The following is a 20,980-nucleotide window of genomic DNA, read 5'->3' on the forward strand; positions in this document are numbered from 1 at the left end:
TGTTAAACGAAAGGAATATAATTGTATGCCCATCTCACAAGTGAAAAATGAATTTAAATGATTTTTTTCGAATCGCGCTGGTATTTTAAAATCAAATAAAATATAAATTCTAAATACAATAAATATTAATGTACGTGGAACATTGTAGACAAAGTATCAATGTAATTTTGATATTGACTGCAGTGTTTATGTCTTATGTATATAATACACGATTCTAATTTGTTTTTTAAGCAGGAAAAATTAGTGTTGGTCTAGAACTCTAGACAATACATACTACTCTGTACTAGCAACTATATAGTATTTCAGTAAATTTTCGTTTGATATGTAAGTACCTTATAATATTATGAATGACGATTTTATGCCGATATATATTATAATATATTATATTATGAGTGATGTGTAATAGTGACGACTACAGCTATACATAGCACGTCGTAGTACACTTACCGGCAATCATGTAAGGTTCTTGTGGGTTGATGATGTACGGCGTTGTGGCCGTCGTGCCTGGTGGCGCGAACGTGGCCGCGGCCGCGGCAGCGGCGACAGGCGTCGCAGTCGGTGCCGATGCAGCGGCTGCCAGTCCAGCGGCCGCCGCGGCTAGCTGTTGCTGCTGCTGCAGGTGGAATTGTTGCTGCTGCTGTTGTTGGATGAGTTGCAGTTGTTGGGCCGCTACCGCAGCCGCTGCGGCCGGGTTTGCTGCCGCGGCAGCCGCCGCTGCTGCTTGCTGTGCTTGATGGTTGCGGAACAGCTGCTGAACAAAAGTGTAAAATGAATGAGTTTAAATCGCCGATGACGTTTAAGACAAAAATATTGTAAAGCGTGTAAAATAGGTACACGTACTATAATATTATAATTTGGTATCGATCGGGAGATTTTTACTGTTGTGTTTCGCCATTGCACCTCGACGAGGGTTAATAAAAATATACGTCAACAAAGCAAACACTTATTTTGTCGTCATTATATGACGTGCACAGCGTACTGTTGGTTCAACACAATTTTTACGAGTATAATAACATGACGTGTTCACGCGCATACATTATTAATAAATCGTTATACTAAAAAGAGCCGATATAATGTTTTCGCGTTTAAATATTATTATACATTGATATACGTTTACAACATTAATTTTATGTTCGTTGTTGTTTCTATTTTTTTTTTTTAACATACAAATTAACGAATAATGAAAACTTTGTGCAAAAAATCGACGACAGTGAAATCTAGAACGAAAATTCGCTCTGAACAATGACAATAATATTGTGTTCTGAGAAAACAATTGAACATAATCATATCGCTGATACTTATGCATAAATAGATAAATAGGCAAATAACGATATAACATAAATTATATTCTCGGAACGTCGTTGTCGGTAGACAATAGGTAATTATTAGAAAGCGATATGACAAAGCGGCTGATAAGTGTAATAGGTATAGGTGTATAGGTCGCGGTGTACAGTGCATTATATTAATATATATATAATACATTGTAGTACTGTAAACTACTACCTTAGGTCAAAAGCTTATTACCACCGTTAGGTTTGTACAATATTATGCACCGGATCAGTGCAGATAAAATCAATTTTTTTACGCCTAGTCAACTTCCATTAAAGTTATCGATGGGATATTAATTTATTTTTCAGAATAGTCAAAAGTGAAATTGTCATTCTCATTTTACGAGTTACACGAACAAAATATAATATGTTTCGGACGAATACGTTTTCATGTAATATACGGTGGTAAGCGGTGTATCCACATCCTCGCTGTTGTTAAGTTATTTTGGTCGAATATTAAAATGTCAAAAACAATACAATATATATGGTTTTTACGTAACAGCAATTGAACTAGTTGAATAAATGAACCGTTTGAATACTTTATTATGAAATGTATAGAAAATATAGTCTTTTTTTATTTAACCTAGAATCACTAAGTACGCATCATATATATATATATATAATACAATACGTACAAATAATGTATGGATATAAACTTTAAATAATTAAACGCATATTTCCTTTTTACGTTAGGAACTACAGTAACCGCAATTCGTACCAAGTATTTGACGGGGAAAAAAATATAACAAATAAACATTTAAAGTTTATTTTTTTGCTACTCTCGTTTAATAATATAGCAATATATCTGTATTTGCTGGACTATAAAGCTAGGTAGTGGAGGTGAAGTTTTAATAGCATTTTAGGGGGTTTTAACATTTGGATAGAGATTGCAGGAGTGTAATATACACGTCGAATCGCTATGAATATTTTTGTGTAATGTAATCATATTTTTTTTTTACAGCCGGTTGCAGATTTCAGAACGAAGTAAAAATGGTAATGTTTTCACCCTACGTATGCGCGGCTGCACATACACAGAACTCTAAATAGTTCATGGACCATTCGTTTAAAACGCGATTGCAATACCTACTCGAGAAACGCGAATAATAAAATAAACACACATATATATATATATTAATGTTATATGTACGTGTGCAAACTACAGGGAGGAAAAAAATATCATTGTAAAAACGTACAAGTTTCAACTATGTTTTGACAAGCGTTCTAAGTACATGCCGGCGCAATGGTTGAAGAGCGCTGCGTTATACATATTATTGTAATATTACAAAATGGGTAAGTTACTATACTAAAAGTAACAAGACTATACATAAAAAATAAATAAATAATAAAACCATCGTTTTTTATTTCGCCCTACACATGTGTCACGCGGAGAAAATGCAACACCGTCGCTGAAAGGAATAAGTATTATATTTTGGGGGAAATTCGATTTGAAGGTTCTTAAACGTTCGATAAACAATATCTTCTATAGACATACCGAAAGAATAAATATACGCCCAACGTTGCTGTCAACATTTCCTCCCCTTCGTTCATTCTTGATGTATTTTTCCTCTATATTGCCGATATATTATGTATAGATTAAATAATTTAAAGCACGGGTATATAATAATAATAATAATAATAATATTATGTACAGCCGTATTTCGCCCGCGGTAAAATGCAATTAATTCACCGCTGCAGACGCTAAAACCACAGATTTCATTTAAATTCTAAAAGCGCGTCTATACATAATATACAATATACATATCGTTTCGTTTAAAAGCGTTAAGTATTTTTTTTTATCACGTAGTTAGCTACAGAGAAGAGTGTGCAAGTAGAAATGCTCGGTTTACCATTTTTTGTGGTGTTCTCAAAAACGAACAAGCGAATGAGAGGGGACAAAAATATATGATTTTATATCGCCGCTTCTTCCACCCTTCGTCGCTATCATTGATTACGTGTGGGCGAATAAATGACTATCTCGAAAACCGAGTAAGAGGAAGCAGGAGCCTAGGACGAAGTGTTAAATACTTGTAAAGTGGTTAACAGGAAATTTGACACGGGTATTAGCTACAGAATAGAGGTACTCAGTACCGAAAAAATAAAAGGCAGAGATCAAGGGAAAAGAAAAAAAATACGTTGAGTTATGTGCGCAGTGAGAATGGACGAGCAGGACGACGAATACTACGACAATGACAGGCATTTTCACGGACGATATCGGAGGTATTTAGAAAAGCAATTTTGTATTCCGCCGCGCGCTGCACTGCGGGGAGGGGATACGGAATTTCGCGGGTGCGCCCTTAGCCCGGGAAAAGCAATTGATCATTTTGCCGACTATATACCATATAAATATACACACACCATTACGCCATATAATATTATATACTTATATATATATATAGTGTAAGAAGTACTACTACTATTACCACTGATACTACAGCTATCTACTATATAATACCTTCTCTACTCATATTATATGACGGCCGCGTATATAATATAGGTACATTATATTACACACATGCTGCCGATCCCTTTGGGGAATACTATATTATATAAATATAATATCATGTACAAGACGATAATAATACGAGGTTGGCAATTATTATTATATATATACAATAAGGTACGACGTAAGGACTATGCTATGCGAAGACTACCATATATTTTGATCGAATGTAATTTTTCTCTCAGACAGGAAGCTGCTATCGATGGGATTTTGGCCCACACACTGTGCGCGGGCGCGCGCTGTTTGTCATCAAAATTTCATATACTTGGCAATTACCTGCAGCATCAACGGTTACAGCTCGCGCGCACATGTAATAATCACTGTAATAATAATATATTATAAATAAAGACGACGATAAGAGACTTGCGGGTTAGCTGTCCGTACATTTCTAACCTAAACATACTGCGAAGTCGTTAGAATGAAATACAACGGTTCATTTATTTATTTATATAATGTATTATTATTTACAATACTATTTGTTGTCCCTAAAAATTTTCAGCAAATGGTCGTAAAATGTTTATGCGAACGCGCACCTGAAGTCTTAACAACTACGGCAATTTATTGCTATAATATTACAACACACTTATCTCACAAACGATAGTATAGGTTCAATACAGTAAATTTGCATTCAGCAGAACTAATTTTTTTTAGCTTTTGTATTAGAGCAATTTTACCTCTAACCAAACTTAAAAGTTAAAAGCATAGTTAATATAATTATAGATTTATGGTCGAAAGAATAAGTTAAATCTTGTATATAATATGTATAGAACTTTTAAAATTATTTCTTAAATAAAATGTGTCTTATTTTTCTGTGCACAGCTTTATAAATAGAATTTAAAATTATAGTATTATGGAAGATAAATGAATACATTCAGTAACATTGAAAGTTTTTTTTTATATTCACGAGTTGGTAGTAGATAAAAATAGCGTAATCAAACTTAATATAATACATACATAATCTGTTCGCTATAAATAAATAAGCAATAAATACAATTTAAAACACACACACACACACACACACACACACGTTATAATAAAACTATGAAAATAAATAATCTATGTTAAGACCATGAAAATTGTTACATTGTCAATAGGTTTTCAAATTAAAATAATATTTGTCAGTGAAATGACAAACACTAACTACTGTGAAGTTGTAATTAAATTCACGATGGGTCATTTTAACTTGTTCTAAACTTGAAATAGGTAGTAAAATTGGAGTGGGGTTTAACTTTTACAATGTACGATATAGATTATAGATACACGTTCCTTATTTAATTTTTGAAGAATCAAAATCAAAACAATAATAGTAATAGTAAAAATAATAATAATAATAATAATAAACTACACTCAATAGATTAATCAATCAACTCTCACGAATAATATTTTAGGTAGGTAAAAAAAAATTATTAGTTATTTTATTTAACTGCGTTTTTTATGAGAAGCATAATTAATTTGACGAATTGATGATATTAAACTTATACAGGATCAAACATATTGTTTGAATAATTGCAATAAAAAAACATACTTATAATTGAGTACGTGTTATATAATAAAAATATGGCTGTTTAATAAGTATGAAACAGTATTATATGATCGACACCTTATAACAATTATTAAACTTAATTATAATAAAATTATAACCTGTATAGTAAATTGTTTTTAGTTATTGATTTTTAAATTCTTAGGCAAAAACTTTAAAATCTTAATGACGTTTAAACAAAACAGTAAAATATTTCTATAGGCCGCTACTATTATAGTAAAAGGAATATTTTGTAAGCCGACTAACAGCAATAAACGACGTTTTGATTAATTATAGTCCATTTAAGTGCGCAAACTATGGGGATAGTGCAGGATAAAAATGCGAGTTAAAATCAAATAAATATAATATAATACACACACACACACACACACACACACACACACTTTGCAGCAAGAAAATAAAGTAAAATAAAATTCGCTAATATTAGATTTTTATGTGGTGAAATGTCTGAAGAAATTATCGGAATTTCAATCGAAAAAAAGATTAGTTGCTTTTGAAAATAAAATGTTGAATGCTTTTCAAGCGTCCATACATAAAGAAAAAGAGATATTAAAATAGGTTTTATGTAAATATACACTGACATATATATATGTACGTTAAGTATTTGACGTATTCGTGAATATTAAAAATATACATTCAAAACCGTCGAACTAAAAAGGGTTGTGGGTCGATAAAAAATAAAGTAAAATAAAAAAATACGACTTTCGGGTTTGTGTTTAGACTGTTAGACGTGAGTATCGCGTCGTGACAATACACATCCAAAAATAGCGAAAAGACAATATCGTTATCGGTGCACAGGACACACATTTTAGACAATGACCGGCGCGCGGCGTAGACATTTACAGCAGTAATTAACTCTAGAGCGAAATCACTGCCCCGCAGCGATACTCGAAGGATGTGAAGGGGTTTGACGCCGAATTTAATATATATGTGTACAAATGTTATTAATTCGAAAGTCCACCACCCTCCGATGCCGCACTTATATTACACCGTCCATCATCACTAATGCCGTACAACAAATACGAGTACCTATATGTGATCAAAATGACGAAAACAAATACCGATCAGTCTGCGCAATATAGTACATACTAGTAATAATAATAATCATTATTACACACACGTTGCGCCGATATGACTTCGAAAACGACGGGGAAGGAAACGGGTGGTGCAGAGGGCAGAGAAATTAATTCGACGTGAAACTTTACGCGAATAGGGTGGAAAAGTCTGCGAATTAATTGATTAATTAACGGTTGCGAGTGTGTTGGTATAGCACACGACACGACTGATACACCATCATTATTATACTGTAATATAATATAGTATACCTATATACATACAACTTAAACACGAATGCAGAGAAAAACATATAAACTCGGGTATGTAAATGGATAATAAATCAAAACAATACAATATCGAAGTAAAAAATGAACGGAACTAACAGTAGATAATAAATTCGTAAGAAACTGGCGTACGTTCATCGAAAGATAAAAACAGCGGGACAACTACGATGACACGATCGGGGAAAAAACAAACCAGACGAAATATTACACGATACTTCGGCACATCTGCAGATGGTTTGCCGACGTTTTGAATCGGCCAAAAAAAAAAAAAAAAGGTTAATAGACGTTGAAATCAGTGACGAGCGCGTGCGCCCCGTCATCAACAGATCAGACTTGTGACTGTGTTAGTATTTATTTGATTTTTCTTTTTTTCTTTGATTCAACTCAGGTGCGATGTTCCGAATCGTTGAGGATGTAAACGGTTCGTTAACTCCGTGATTCGTCTTTGTGTCCGACAGATGCGACATGCAAATATATATATATATGTCCAATATATATTTGCCGGGCGTGCCCATCATACGCAGTTAGATAATATGTATATGGATAAATACGATGCGAAGTTTCCTGCACACATATCGCTTAATAATTCACTCGTAAGTATTGTTTTTTGGTTTATCGGAAATATTTTTTCGTTCATTTTCAACGATACAACAGGGACGGGGTAAAGTAAATAAATAATAATAAATCAGTATCGAATTTTTTGTGTATGGCTGCGTCGTGGAAAGGGCTGAGATGCGTTCGTCACACGATAAACGAAACTATAAAAACCTGAGTATGCAAATTGGAAAACGTTTCTTTATTTTTATATGGAAAACTGGTGCCTAAAGGACCATGAGAACATTAATGGATCCAAGAAGACTATAATACCACAGCAATTATCTATTAAATATGTATATATTTTGTTTTACTTATATACTGTTTTACTGTTTTTAAATTCCAAATAAATCATTATTATTATTATTCAGACACATAAAAAAACTACCAACTCTGGTTCGCTACAAAAGATTAGGAATAACGGCAAACTTTTACCTCTGCCAACTTTAGTCGTCACAGACTGGATGTGAGATAAGTGATAGTGTTACCAGGATGTAATTTAAAAAAAAATAGGTTTACTCAAACAGTTTTCACGATGATAGTAATTCAATTCCCTAGCATATTCTCAGTTATAAATGACTTATATAATTATATATACTATAGTTTATACATAAATATATATATATATGTCATATTTTCGTTACAATACGAAATTAAAATGCAATTTTATACCAGCTCAATCTCTCTAAACAAAAATCTGTTAAAAGCTATACTGAATAAATTTAAAACATTTGACCGGTTTTTTGTTTTTATAAAAAGTAATACAAATTCATTTTTAAAGTTTTTTTTAAATAGACACACACACACAGTTTTACATAAAATATGGCATTATCTTTTTGACACTATAAACTGAGTTAAAACGATCAACTCGTAAAATATATTATATGCATCAGTTATCTATATACAAAAAAATTTAACACTATGAGATCTTCAAAAAATGTTTTTTTCTATTGTTTGAAATTAAAAAAAAATCTGTTTAACATCTCCTACAATGTGAATGTTAAATAGTAATATAATACAATAAAGTCCGATTTTTTTTATTCGATATATATAATTATTTACAACTTAAAGTCGAGATAAATTGTTTTAGTGAAAATAAGAGGTATCTTCTTTTATTTTATTGTTATTAGAACATCGTTTCGATTAGCTATAAAATATTATAAATCAAATCAAAATAACGATAATAACAACACAGCAAAGACGACGGTTGCATTGTTTCTGACTTCACGCACAATAATGAAAAATCGGTTAAAATCAAAAACCATTCAAAATATATATCTGCTGGGTACAGCCATCGTAGTCGTCGTCGACTCTTCATTTGCATACGGTCCTTGAAATCCATTAGAATTTGTTGGATTGGAATAAATTCCATTTCCATGACTCCCCAAAGTCTATATACAGTTTTGATGAGGGGGGGGGGCAAACGGGCAAGCAGCAGTAGCGCCGGCGACAGAAAACAGCAGTTGATCTCCCACCACCACCTAGCCATCAAAACTCATAACCCCGTGGAAGAATTTCTCAGTCGAATATAATATCAGGCATAACAATGGCCCTATAGGTTTATCTGTCGTCCGTGCACAGTAATTAATCATCTAGAATACTACTCAAATTGACGTGCCATGCACATTGTGTTTCATAAACAGATATCGAATTGAAAACAAATATTGAAACGGGTGACAATAACACATTAATAACAACAAAACGTTGTTGTACATACAAATATTATGTGTATGTGTGTGCACGCGCAAAACCAATTTTCTGTATATTATAATTATAACGCATATATTATATACACTGGAGATACAAGAGTAAAACTTGTACCTACGTATTAATCAATTCAATTAAAATGTAAAATATTAATTCATACCGGGTCGTCTAAATTAATGTGCGATGATAAATAAAAATAATAAGGTGTTTTCGAACATCATTTAGGGGGTAGTCATATACATTATATAATACTGTTTGTATGACTGCAGGTATGTAATGGGGTAAGTATGTGTGCACTGTATGCATGTATATGTATACTATATAATATATATATATATATTATATAGCGTGTGTTACACGACCGGTAGCAAGTTTGTCAATTAATTTGAATTTAAGCTCTTTCTCTCTCTCTTCTCCATAATACATATTATACATCTACCACTACATCCTCTAGATTACATTCTAAAGTTATGTACATTTTAAGATTGCCAGCTATTATAGCAGGGTTCTTCGAAGTTTGTGTAAACGATCTAATTATAATGCGGTTGGTCAAAGGTTTTGTAACCGGCGTGGTGGCGTAGGATTATATTATTATCTACTGGAGCCATCGGTGGCTTGCGTGGTAAGTTGCGGTGAAGTTTTCCCAACACGCTGCCGACAGGAAGACGCGTATCATTGAAATGGACTACTATACCGTTGTGGGTTGACAATAAAATGTTTAAGTTGCAATGCAGTTGATTTATTATCCTAACATTAATTGGTCGATTTAAACAAAACAAACGATTACTACCCGGTAGAAGTACTATTGCGAATATGTATATTGGGATGGATGGTATATAATCTGACGAAAATTAGATTTCAACTATACCGCTCGATTCCGGTCAGTTAGCAATTAAAAATATATTATTATTTTTTACGACACAAAAGCATTTTGACAAAGAGAAATTAATAAATTTATATGTTTACAAGGGAAAGCGTACTACTAAGAGGGATCTAGATATTTTAAGTTTTAAAACAGTTTTGAATTTTCCACAGATAATGATTGTTTTTAAATACCTATTAAATTTTTAATTTGTTTAATTTGTGACGCGAGGAATTAAAAGTTATTATTGTAAACGTTTAAATAATTTAAAAATAAATCATAGCAAAATAAATGTTTCTAGTTGTGTAAACTATAAAACTGAGTTTCACGAGGGGAAAAATGTAAAAACCACTTTAGTGCTACGCGTATATAGAAGTATTATGCTTTTTCTATGCCCGGCTGAAACTAATCAACCACCCCTATATACTGTAGGTACATAATGGAATTTCATCGCGTAATATTATATTATAGTCGCGTATCTAACACACGACGGCTTTATGGATGTTTTCTTCAACGAAATCCCTTTTTTTTTTCGATAACGTGTATAACAACCAAGACACCACAGTGCTTAAATTAGTACAGTGCTTTCTAGCGATATTTCAATAACCTAACCAAATAAAATACAACCCACCATGCATTTACTTATTAAAATAAGCACAGGGAAATATCATTATACATTTATTCTGATAAAGTAACAATACAAACAATAAACAAATTTTTTAATAAACCATTCAGCGGTGTTTTTCAAATGACACGTCCTATTGTGTATAGTAAAGTATTGTTATAATATTATAATCATAATAATATATAAAAAAAAATAAAGTAATAAATACCTATCAATATACTCTATAATATTTAATGAATATGTTTTTAATATAGGTAAATTAATTAATTTTATTTAATGTTTAAGTAAGTAATTATTAAAAACACAGTAATTGATAACGTATGTTGTGTATATTATACCAAATAAGAAACGTTCGTTTGTTTCATAATTTATAATCAAAATCATTGACTTAATTAATATGCAAAATATGTGTGCAGAAACCCAAGTCCGGACTACACCTATATTAATTTAATATTTTGAATACGCACAAACTCCATTATCTTAAAGCTCAACCTACCTACTACCTGGGATATTGTATATAATTTATAAATGTGTTTACACTTATAACTTCTTCTAAGTATTCTTCTCACTATCCAGCATTATTGTTTATGACATTTCTGGTCGAAACAGAGATTTTGGATGATTTCCGTAGACTTTACAAATGTATGGGATTTTAATACTTAAACCTCTTGACAGCGGTATAATGTAGGTTCTATATTAAATTGCTCGTTAAAATGATTTGAATATGACAAACAGTAAAAGTTGAGTCACGATAATAATAATAATATAAAACATCAACGTGTAAACAATAACATATCTTCCCAAAACCGCTCAAATATGTATAATGTGTAAATAACAATTATTTGTTATACAATTCAAATAATCCAATTAACTTTTAAACCTATATACGGTGTTTGTTTATATCGAGTTTTGGATTTATTAAAACTACATTGTTGGCAATAAATTTAAACAAAACATTAAAAAGTAATTGAGAAATTAAAAATATTTATACGCAGTAAAATGGACTAGAGATATTGGCGACACATTTAATTTGGCACGAGTAAAATTATACTGTCCCAACATTAAATATATCATATTATATAGCCTAAAGATATTTTAATCTATTCAACTGTTAATTTTTTCACAGGAGTTTTGTATGATAACGAAGTAGCGCGATGGAGGTATCAGGAAGGCTAGTACGCGTTTTCACGTTTGTTAAATATTGTCGTACTTACGAGTCGGACCCAAGTAATTAGTTTAGAAATTCCAACTCGAATAGTTCGGACAGACGTTTCGGATCAACTATTTAAGCTGCTTATAAAACTAACGAATCACGCGTATTTTAGTGTATGTCTAACTCTCTACTAATTGGTCCATAGTGGACGCCTATAACGTTTTAGGTCAGCCAATTAAATTATTTCGTATGCGTCTATTATAATACTACAATTATTCCTCGGGGAAGGTAAGCGGTGTAGAAACTATCAAAAACGACCTTAACGATGACGTGACATTTAAATGTCGTCCTACACTGACATTTTTTAAACAATATACATAAGATAGGAGCTCGACCACTGTAGCGCACTACCGTAAAATATATTGGTTGGTAGAATAAACCAGGGGTAGGTGAACATACATGGCCTTTTTGAAAAACCCCTTTAGCAAAACTTGAAAAAAATATTATGTTTATATGCACGTGTAATCCATTGACATTTACATTCGACGCCGACATTATATATTTGTCGAACGTTATAAAATGGTCGCAGTACACAATTGCCATTTAGGCACAATTTTTAACATCCCGACTCAATGTATTAAATTTTTTTATCGTTTAGATTACATAGGTGCTTACATTCCGTGTATCGCCACCGTCTCTGGGATATATGCGACGTTCAAACAAAATCCGAATACGAACGAGGGGCGACACATTTTAATTTTGCATTCAATTAATCCCCCCACCAAAAAAAAAAAATCAATTTTAGGTGGGTCTACTAAAATGCGTTAAAAATTATATACGTGTTGTTCATTTTTACACAGTATAACTTTAGTAAATCGCAAAGATTAAAAAGTTCAGAAATGTTAAAATAAATATTTTTAAATTCTTTTACTTTAAATCTAATTTGCACTCTGGTGCCTTTTCAATTAAATTTTGATTAAAATTATTAAAAATAAAAAAATATATCATTATAAAAACTTCCTCAATGTACAAGTAATTGTAATTTAAATGAGGCTTACCAAGAACTTAAGTTAATTTCATATTTTATTTTAGTTATAGTACGATTCTGATATTTTCCCGATATACTCAGTTCTCTGTGACTTAACAAAGCAAACGTATGATTTCAACGCGGAGCGAATATATGATATACATTTCAACAGCATTCGTAAGTGCATTATATTTTATCGAATAAACGTACATGGGTATTTCTCTACGGGTAATCGAATTAGTTTTCAACAATTATTGTGTTTCTGCAGTACCTATACAACACATGTTTTCAAATATAATCGTATCGTTTTGTGGTCGCTGTTTACACGATATATCGCGTTCGAATATAAACTTCGACAATACTGAGCGAAAACAGCGACTATTTTTTTGTTGCATTTGTTTATCCCCCCACCGGCACAAGAGTGATTTTCCGGTGGGTCTACTAAAATGCGTCAGAAAACGTTTATTATTGTTCCATTTTGTTTTTATTTATTTAGACTACAGGAACGGGAACTACAAAATTCATCTTATCGATATGCCAACTGTATATTTATATATATAGAACATCGAAAAAACCGTTCGTTAAACGTGCAACACACCAATGTTGGGAAACAAAGCTGGGACATATTGAACTTTTTGAAAGTTATGACCCAGCCTTCCTTCTTCCGTTTTCATTGTGACGACATATTGTTGCTCGAGTCTGGAATGTTAAATTACTATAATAATAATAATAAAAATCGGGACCTTGCTACACTCATTTTATTGCACATTGCACTCCAGCGTACAACGTAAATTAGATTTATTTTATTACATAACATTTATAATATATATTCTGGACAGCGTGTGATGCCAACAGAAAAATCCCAGTATTAAATTGAACAAGATCCATTGTTACTTAAAAACGCAAGAGATCATAAAACAGAATACGAATACTACCTTTAAATTCCTGTTCTAAAATTCATTTTAAACTTAAGACTATACAACAGAAAAATAACAGTAAAAATATATATAAGTATTTTCTTTTTTATACACATAAATATTCATCTAATAAGTTGTATTTTATCATCATTCTATGTCTTGAATATATTTATTTATTCACACAATTATAATATATTTAATTAATTTACAAGAAATATTAAATATATCCATTTTTTATAATCCGTCTTATAAGATTATAAGAAAATATTAAAAATCAAAACAATGTATAAAAAAAAATTCAAAGTGTATCATACTGGAAATATTAACAATAAGTAGGTAAAAATAGTTATTTTTTATTTGTAGATCATACTTAAGTATTAACATTTTCTTTACACATAATAGGAATAAATGAGTAGACTTCATCATTAAATTGAGAAAAAAATTATAATTAATATTACCTTTCGCACATTTTATCGTATTACTATATAGTAGTGTATAATACAAAAATTATAAGTTTGTGATGCCAAAACAATTAACTTGTAATAATAGTTAGAAAACATAACTGTAGTTGCTAAAAAAAGAAACTTTGATGTTATTTTTTTCAGTTTTCAGTATTCTAGGGACCTAAAATATACTGAATTATGATTACTTCAACAAAAAACTTTTTTTTATTGTAAATAAAACTGGTAAAAAACATGTGATTCTCTGTTTAGGCCAGTAATGTTATTAGGTAAATTCTTTACAAACGATTAATTTTAATGGAAAGTAAATAATTTAATAGTATTCATAGTAAATAATTCTACAAATATATTATAAATTCAAGAGGAAAATACCTTAGGCGATTTATTTATTATTTAGGATAAAATATATTTTAATTAAAATGTACATTATTAACATGGATTTTTAAAGAATAAATTATTTTATTTTTTAAGTATTAACTATGTATATTATAGAGACAATCATTCTACAGGCCAGAACTGAAATAAAACGTGATGGAATAGATTTCAAATTAATTCTATTAATATATAATTGTTCATAATTTTAATCTCTGTGATTTATGGTTTTTTTTTTTTTTTAATTTGAACAAAACTTATTTCATTAAAAAATAGCTTTGGGTAAATTTCATACAAAAAAACTTCTTGAAAGTTATTGATGTGTTCAAAAAAATTATGCAAATATATAGGAATCAAAAACTAACAAATCATGCAGATTAAAAGCAGCTTAAATAAATAAAAATACAATTTAAACTTCAAGTTTGAGGTTGGAATAGCTTTTTTCTAAAAGAATTTAGCCAATATATTTCATATCCCTGCACGAAGTATGAAGTTCAATTAATACGTTTAAAAACGTTAAACGATAATAAGTGTTAAAATTTAACAGGATGTAGTTATTTTTTTCGTAGGTGAACTTTCATGTTAAAAGCTTAACAATATATTCTAACATGGGCGGGTTCTATCATTTTAATTTTTAATATTTAGTATATAGCGAAGGGTGCGAGGTTGGTTATGCTATTATTATTTTTTTTGTACACGCTGAACTACACTTCACCACTACCGCAAGACCTCCCATCCGCCACAACTTCCATAAAAGGTATTTCGCATTAATCAATTATTATTACAATTTGGTACATTATTTTCATTACTCAACCTCGACATAGCGTGTTTTAATGACAAATGAGCCGATTCTGGCATAGGAAAATGACTAATGGAAAGCGCGTCAAAGGCGCCCAATACTCCAGTAGGGGATATGGGAAATGATTGGTACCAGCAGTGAAAACGTGCCAAAAAAAAAAAATAATAATAATAATAAATAAATAAATAGTAACAATTGATTAATTCTGTCAGCATAACATTGTTTGCGTGACCTTTAAACGATCCAAAAATTGCATATCTAAAAAACAAAATCTATGACAATTAAAAGTATGTTTTGACGAGGAAACGACTGCCGGTAGTAGTATTTATCATTTTATACAATTTAAAATAACAATTTTAAAAATCGTTATTATTCATTATTTAATTAGAATATTTTTTTAAATTTTTATAACATACTTCAAATATTTTTAGCAGTTTCTTTATTATGATATAGGACGATGATAAGCTTGAAAAAAAAAAATAAGAATACTTTATATACAAAATATTTTGTGTAACACTACAGACAGTACTTACATTGAAACGTAGTTAAATCGAATGATTTTTATATGGTTTCCAAAGGAATAATAAAAACATCTAACCATTAAACTAGGTCATAGGTACATGGATTTGAATTTGCTCATTTGAAAACAATATTTTTTGTTTGTATAGTAAAATATATTTTTATTTATTTTTAAGCGGTTTTTAATTATACTTTCCATGAACAGTGTTTCATTCATATAGAAATTATAGAATCATGCGTAGTGAAAGTTTCTTAGTGAAACCAGATCAAGCCTTTAGAAATATAACTATGACAATGGACATATAAATATTTCAGCATTCGTTTTTATTCTTTACTTAAGAACGTTAAAAAAAGTTTTGTTTTTATAATTTATATTAAAATATAATTGATAATTAAAATATCTATAAAATAATAAAATAAATACAACTTTTATCATAAAGTAAGTATTTATTTTTAAAATATTTAACTCTTTTACTGATAAATGCATAAATATAATACTCTTGCTAGAAAATAAACAATAAAGGTTTTAATGTTTTATGTATGTAAGTAAAGAAAAAATAATTTATCTAACTATGACGTGCAATGTTAATTTGATTGAAAAATCTGTATGGGTCGTTTATTTAATTTCACACAAATTCTATGAGTATGATTAATTTACATATGAAATGAACTAGGAAGACTTTTGTAATACGTATAATTCGAGTTCTTGTCATTTTATGGAAACATGTCAACATATCTGACTCTATATATATTTTACCAGGGCGGAAAAAGAAAAATATATGTATAACAGCAGATAGTATATGAAAAATATTTTGGCGGCATACTTAGATCTATAAAAACTACAAAGCAATAGAAATATGTAATCGAATTTTTTTTCGTGTTACAATATATCAATAATGTATTCCCTAGATAACAAAATGTTGTTATTATTTTATGAACCACGACGTTATAAGGAATACCAAAAAATAAATAAATATATTTAATATATCAATATATATACTTTTTGGTATATAATATTGAATTTAATACACGCACATTTAAGTGCTTTTTATCAGGCATTATATTGCTAATGACTACCTGCATATTATAGTATTTAAGTTAATATAATTTGGTTAAATTGAAGACAAATTATTATACCCTATTCTTGAAATAATATCATCTAGATAAATACAAAAAAATCTTGTAATAAGGTACATTATTGTTTGACTAGTTAAGTTGTGCACTGTAAGATATAAAATAGAGTGAAGGAAGAAATGGAATAGGTGGTCATGATCACTGCTGCTATAGTTTTAGTAAGACCATTTAATATATTTCGACTGTACAAAGCCGTATAAAACAATATTAAAACTATGATAATTTATTAACGTTTGAAATATTCATTGGACCGATCTTTCGAATGTTTAAATAACCGAAAAAAATATTACTCGATGTTAAATTGTACGTATATATTATACACAAGGTGGTGTTATATGACACATGTATTATGTAATAATAATCCGTAACAGTTACATTTTTTTTTTAAAACGGCATTAATTTATACTCGTTTAATGTTTTACTATTATAGTATTATCTCACATTGTGAAAATACCCTTTAAATGGGTTCTCTCTAACTGTAGACAGAATAAAATTACTCGAATAATATTTTCCATTAAATATAATATGAAATATAGATATTATACTAGAATTGTAATCTCTTTTTTTTTAACTACCTAAGCTTTGCTAATCATAATTCAATTTTACTTTGTAATTTAATGAATATAGTAGGTTAAAAAAACAGACTGCATAGGTTCTGTTAGTAGATCTGAATACGTCCAAAAAACTAAATAGTTCTATACACACATACTTAGGTCTTGGATTCTATAGAATTTAGTAATTATTATAAAAAACTGAAAACAATATAGCAGACTAAATTATACATTTGTTTAATGCATCACAAAAATTCCAATTATAAAATTGTATGTTACATATTTCAAATATGGAGATTCTTGGTGCATTTTTTTCAGTTTTGATACCTACTATTTTTTAGATTCAAGTGAGACTTATCTTATGTTTTTTCAACAATTAAGAAAAAGAAAACAACTAATAACAAATTTAAACAATATTTTTGTTTTGAATAGTAGTGCATTAACGATTCATTTATTTCATGGTGATTAATTTTCCTCTGTTAAACAAAGTTTTTTATTGCTATTTTATATATACTTTAAGTAAATATTAGAGCCAACAATATTACTCATTACTGTGATACGATTTTTACGACAAAATTTAAAATAAAAGAATATTGGTAACTACTCTCTTCTTTTAAAACAAAAATTGGAAATCGTATTAATTATTTTTATTGTACTCACGATTGATGTCTATTAATTGTAATAACCCACTCACCTGAAACAAAATAAAAAAAATATTTATAAGTAAACTGTATATCAATGAGATATATTATGATTAATCTATATATATATAATGCAATAAGCTCAAACGCACCAGACACATTATTAGATATAAATATTTATATAAACTTAACTATGTACATTTGTATTCACAAGTGTATATCAATAGGTCGCGTTTTCATTTTCTTTATGCTTTTAAAATCATAATTTATTATGCAAACGACAATATCTAAGGGACGGCTCATTGCTATTAACTAATACAAAAAGAGATAACAAACTCGACCGCTTTAAAATCAGTAGTTGTATAGATCAAGAGAATAATACTTCGTTAAAAAAGAAAGTTTGTGTTATTTTTTTTGTACCTATCAGTTTTACATAATATTATATATTAATACTCTGGAATTTTACTACATGTTATATTCATGCTGTGCTTGTCAGAACATAATTTCATACATATTTTGTTCAATCGCTGATACAGACGCTTGTGTTAAACACCAAATCGTTTAACCTGTTCTGCATTTAAACTTCACCAAACAATTAATCTACTAGCATTTTGTCAGATAGGTATGCTAATAAAATCAATTTTAATCAAGGAGCTCAATGTAAAATCAGTTGAAATAATATAAAGGGTGAACAGACCAGTGATTGAACAGTTTAGGATTTGTTTACTTTTCTAATGTAATTATAGGATATTATATGTATTGTACTAGTCGTCCTTACGTGTTACATCAAATTCCATTCCGAAATTATCTGACATGTTCTTCGAAAGTAAATTAAAAGGGTTGATGAAAACACCATTCTCTTTATAGTTTGCAAGGTGTGTCAGTCAGCGTAAGACAACCACACCCACGAAGGCTTTTAAGTTAGTGAAACTACGCCCTTTATTTACGTTACCTGGTCAATTTTGTTGATTTAAAGTGTTAATGTTTTTAGTTGTCCGTCTAAAATTATGTTTCTTGTCGAAAACCCAAATTTGGAGAGAAAAACTGTGTACAATTTCGGATAAATTTGATAATTCTGGTGGATAGGTATAGGTTTATATCGTGTTCGATATAATATATGCATTATAAAGCGATCAGAACATAAAAAAAAATAACATATAAAATACTATCGAATAAGATATTTCCATTAGCTGTTAAGTTAATATTGCATTAAGTGGTAAGATAATAACAGCTTAATTTCTATGTTAATTACTGTTTACCGCTAAAGGCTGTCACTTAAGCTCGTTTCCTGTAACACATACATAAGACGCTGAACTCGACGTCGGGATTTATACAATAATAACATTAACAAATAACAAAAACTACACTAACAAAGTAATAGAACTAACCAGAGTATAAATAGGAAAAATATAGTGGAAAATATCACAGCAAAAATGTGGTGAAAGTCAGTTTAGTTGTGGATGTGTTTTAATTTAAAATAATATTAAAGATTGATGAAAACCAGCATGACGATGAATAAGCAACGATTCAGCACTAAAGCGTATTTTCAGTATACTACACATGGATGGCGAGTGGATGAGTTTTCCGGTAAAATTTCGCTGGCGCGTGTGTATTTTATTTATAATTGCCAGAGTAAACGCGCGCACACGAGCACATTGTTCACGATTAAAAACGACGTTTTCGAGCATGCGTAGACTGTGAACAACAAAACCAAGAATGATTTACCAACCGGCAAAACACCCGTAAGTCCAACTTGAAGGGTTGGGCTGGTGGTGTTGGGGAGGAGGATCGTGCACGACCCCGTCGAATATTGTACGAGCGCACGGAGGACAAATAACATATGCGATGAGAAATTTGGAACCACCGCTTTCCCTGTTGAAATACACATGCTCACGTATATATATACACACACACACACATATATATATATATATTTTATATACCTTGAGCACATATATTACCGAAAATATATATTATACGAGATTGAAGTCGTATTTAGAGGCTGTAAGCAGTAGTGTGTGTGCGTATGCGTACAGAAATACGATATATCCACGGGTAACACGCGTTTCTATATATCCCACCGACGGACTGCCTCAGCGACTAACCGTAATAGTATACCGTCGTCTCACGTGTGCATCATAATCATTTATCAAACGGTTTGGGTGCGCTGTGCACACGTCGGACTCTTTTGAGGCCGCAGCGCTCGCATGTACCGAAATTGCATAACCGGAACGCCGGCGGTCGTAAGAGATGGTCCATGTGTCGATGTCGCTTTTTTCTGGTGATATTTTATACTATAATACTCCCGTATTATTATACCATATATACAATATACATATATAGTTTGAATATTTTGTGATTTTTTTTTATGAAATATGTAAATAGATTTTTTCTTATTCGGTACAATAAAATGGATATAGCTGCTTTGGAGTGTAATATTGAGGAGGGGGGATCAAAAATTACTTTTACTGACATGGCATAGGTATATTACTAGAACAACTTATTCAATGCTCTATATATATATAGAAACCACTGCCACCGCCAGCAGGATAATAATAAAGAAATTTCGATAACCCATTCTGCGATTTACGTGTCGGTCGGCAAAGGAAGTATGTTACTACAACAGTGACGGTGGGTGGGCTGCAACTCACGCTACGGGGCGGGGGAGAACTGAAACACGAAGACAGACCAATGGAAGAGTTGGCGGTAAGAGGTTATATTCGTATTATTAGGCTTTTGGTATATAAAAACGACCTTTGTAGTGGAGGGGTAGCACTGTTGGTGGTGTGCACAATTCGTGCTGCGAGCCCATTACCGATATTAACGATTCTCGTGTTGCTAGACAATTTGAGGGTCCCGGTCACAGTATATAATCATTAATATTGGTTACCCTTTCAGTCAAAAAAAGCA

General features: G+C 30.6%; 1 protein-coding gene across 13 annotated transcripts in view; it reads right to left on the minus strand.

Annotated features, from left to right (window-relative positions):
- LOC113555015 (maternal protein pumilio) overlaps positions 1-20,980 on the minus strand; it is a 98,492-nt gene that overhangs the window by 7,594 nt on the left and 69,918 nt on the right. For 12 of the 13 annotated variants that reach the window (XM_026959286.1, XM_026959282.1, XM_026959281.1 and 9 more), the window contains one exon: positions 448-751. In XM_026959286.1, coding sequence (XP_026815087.1) covers positions 448-751 — 304 coding nt within the window. The remainder of the gene's footprint in view (positions 1-447; positions 752-20,980) is intronic. The other variant, XM_026959280.1, reaches the window with a different exon arrangement.

Source organism: Rhopalosiphum maidis, chromosome 2, assembly GCF_003676215.2.
Source record: "Rhopalosiphum maidis isolate BTI-1 chromosome 2, ASM367621v3, whole genome shotgun sequence".
Lineage (NCBI taxonomy): Eukaryota > Metazoa > Arthropoda > Insecta > Hemiptera > Aphididae > Rhopalosiphum > Rhopalosiphum maidis.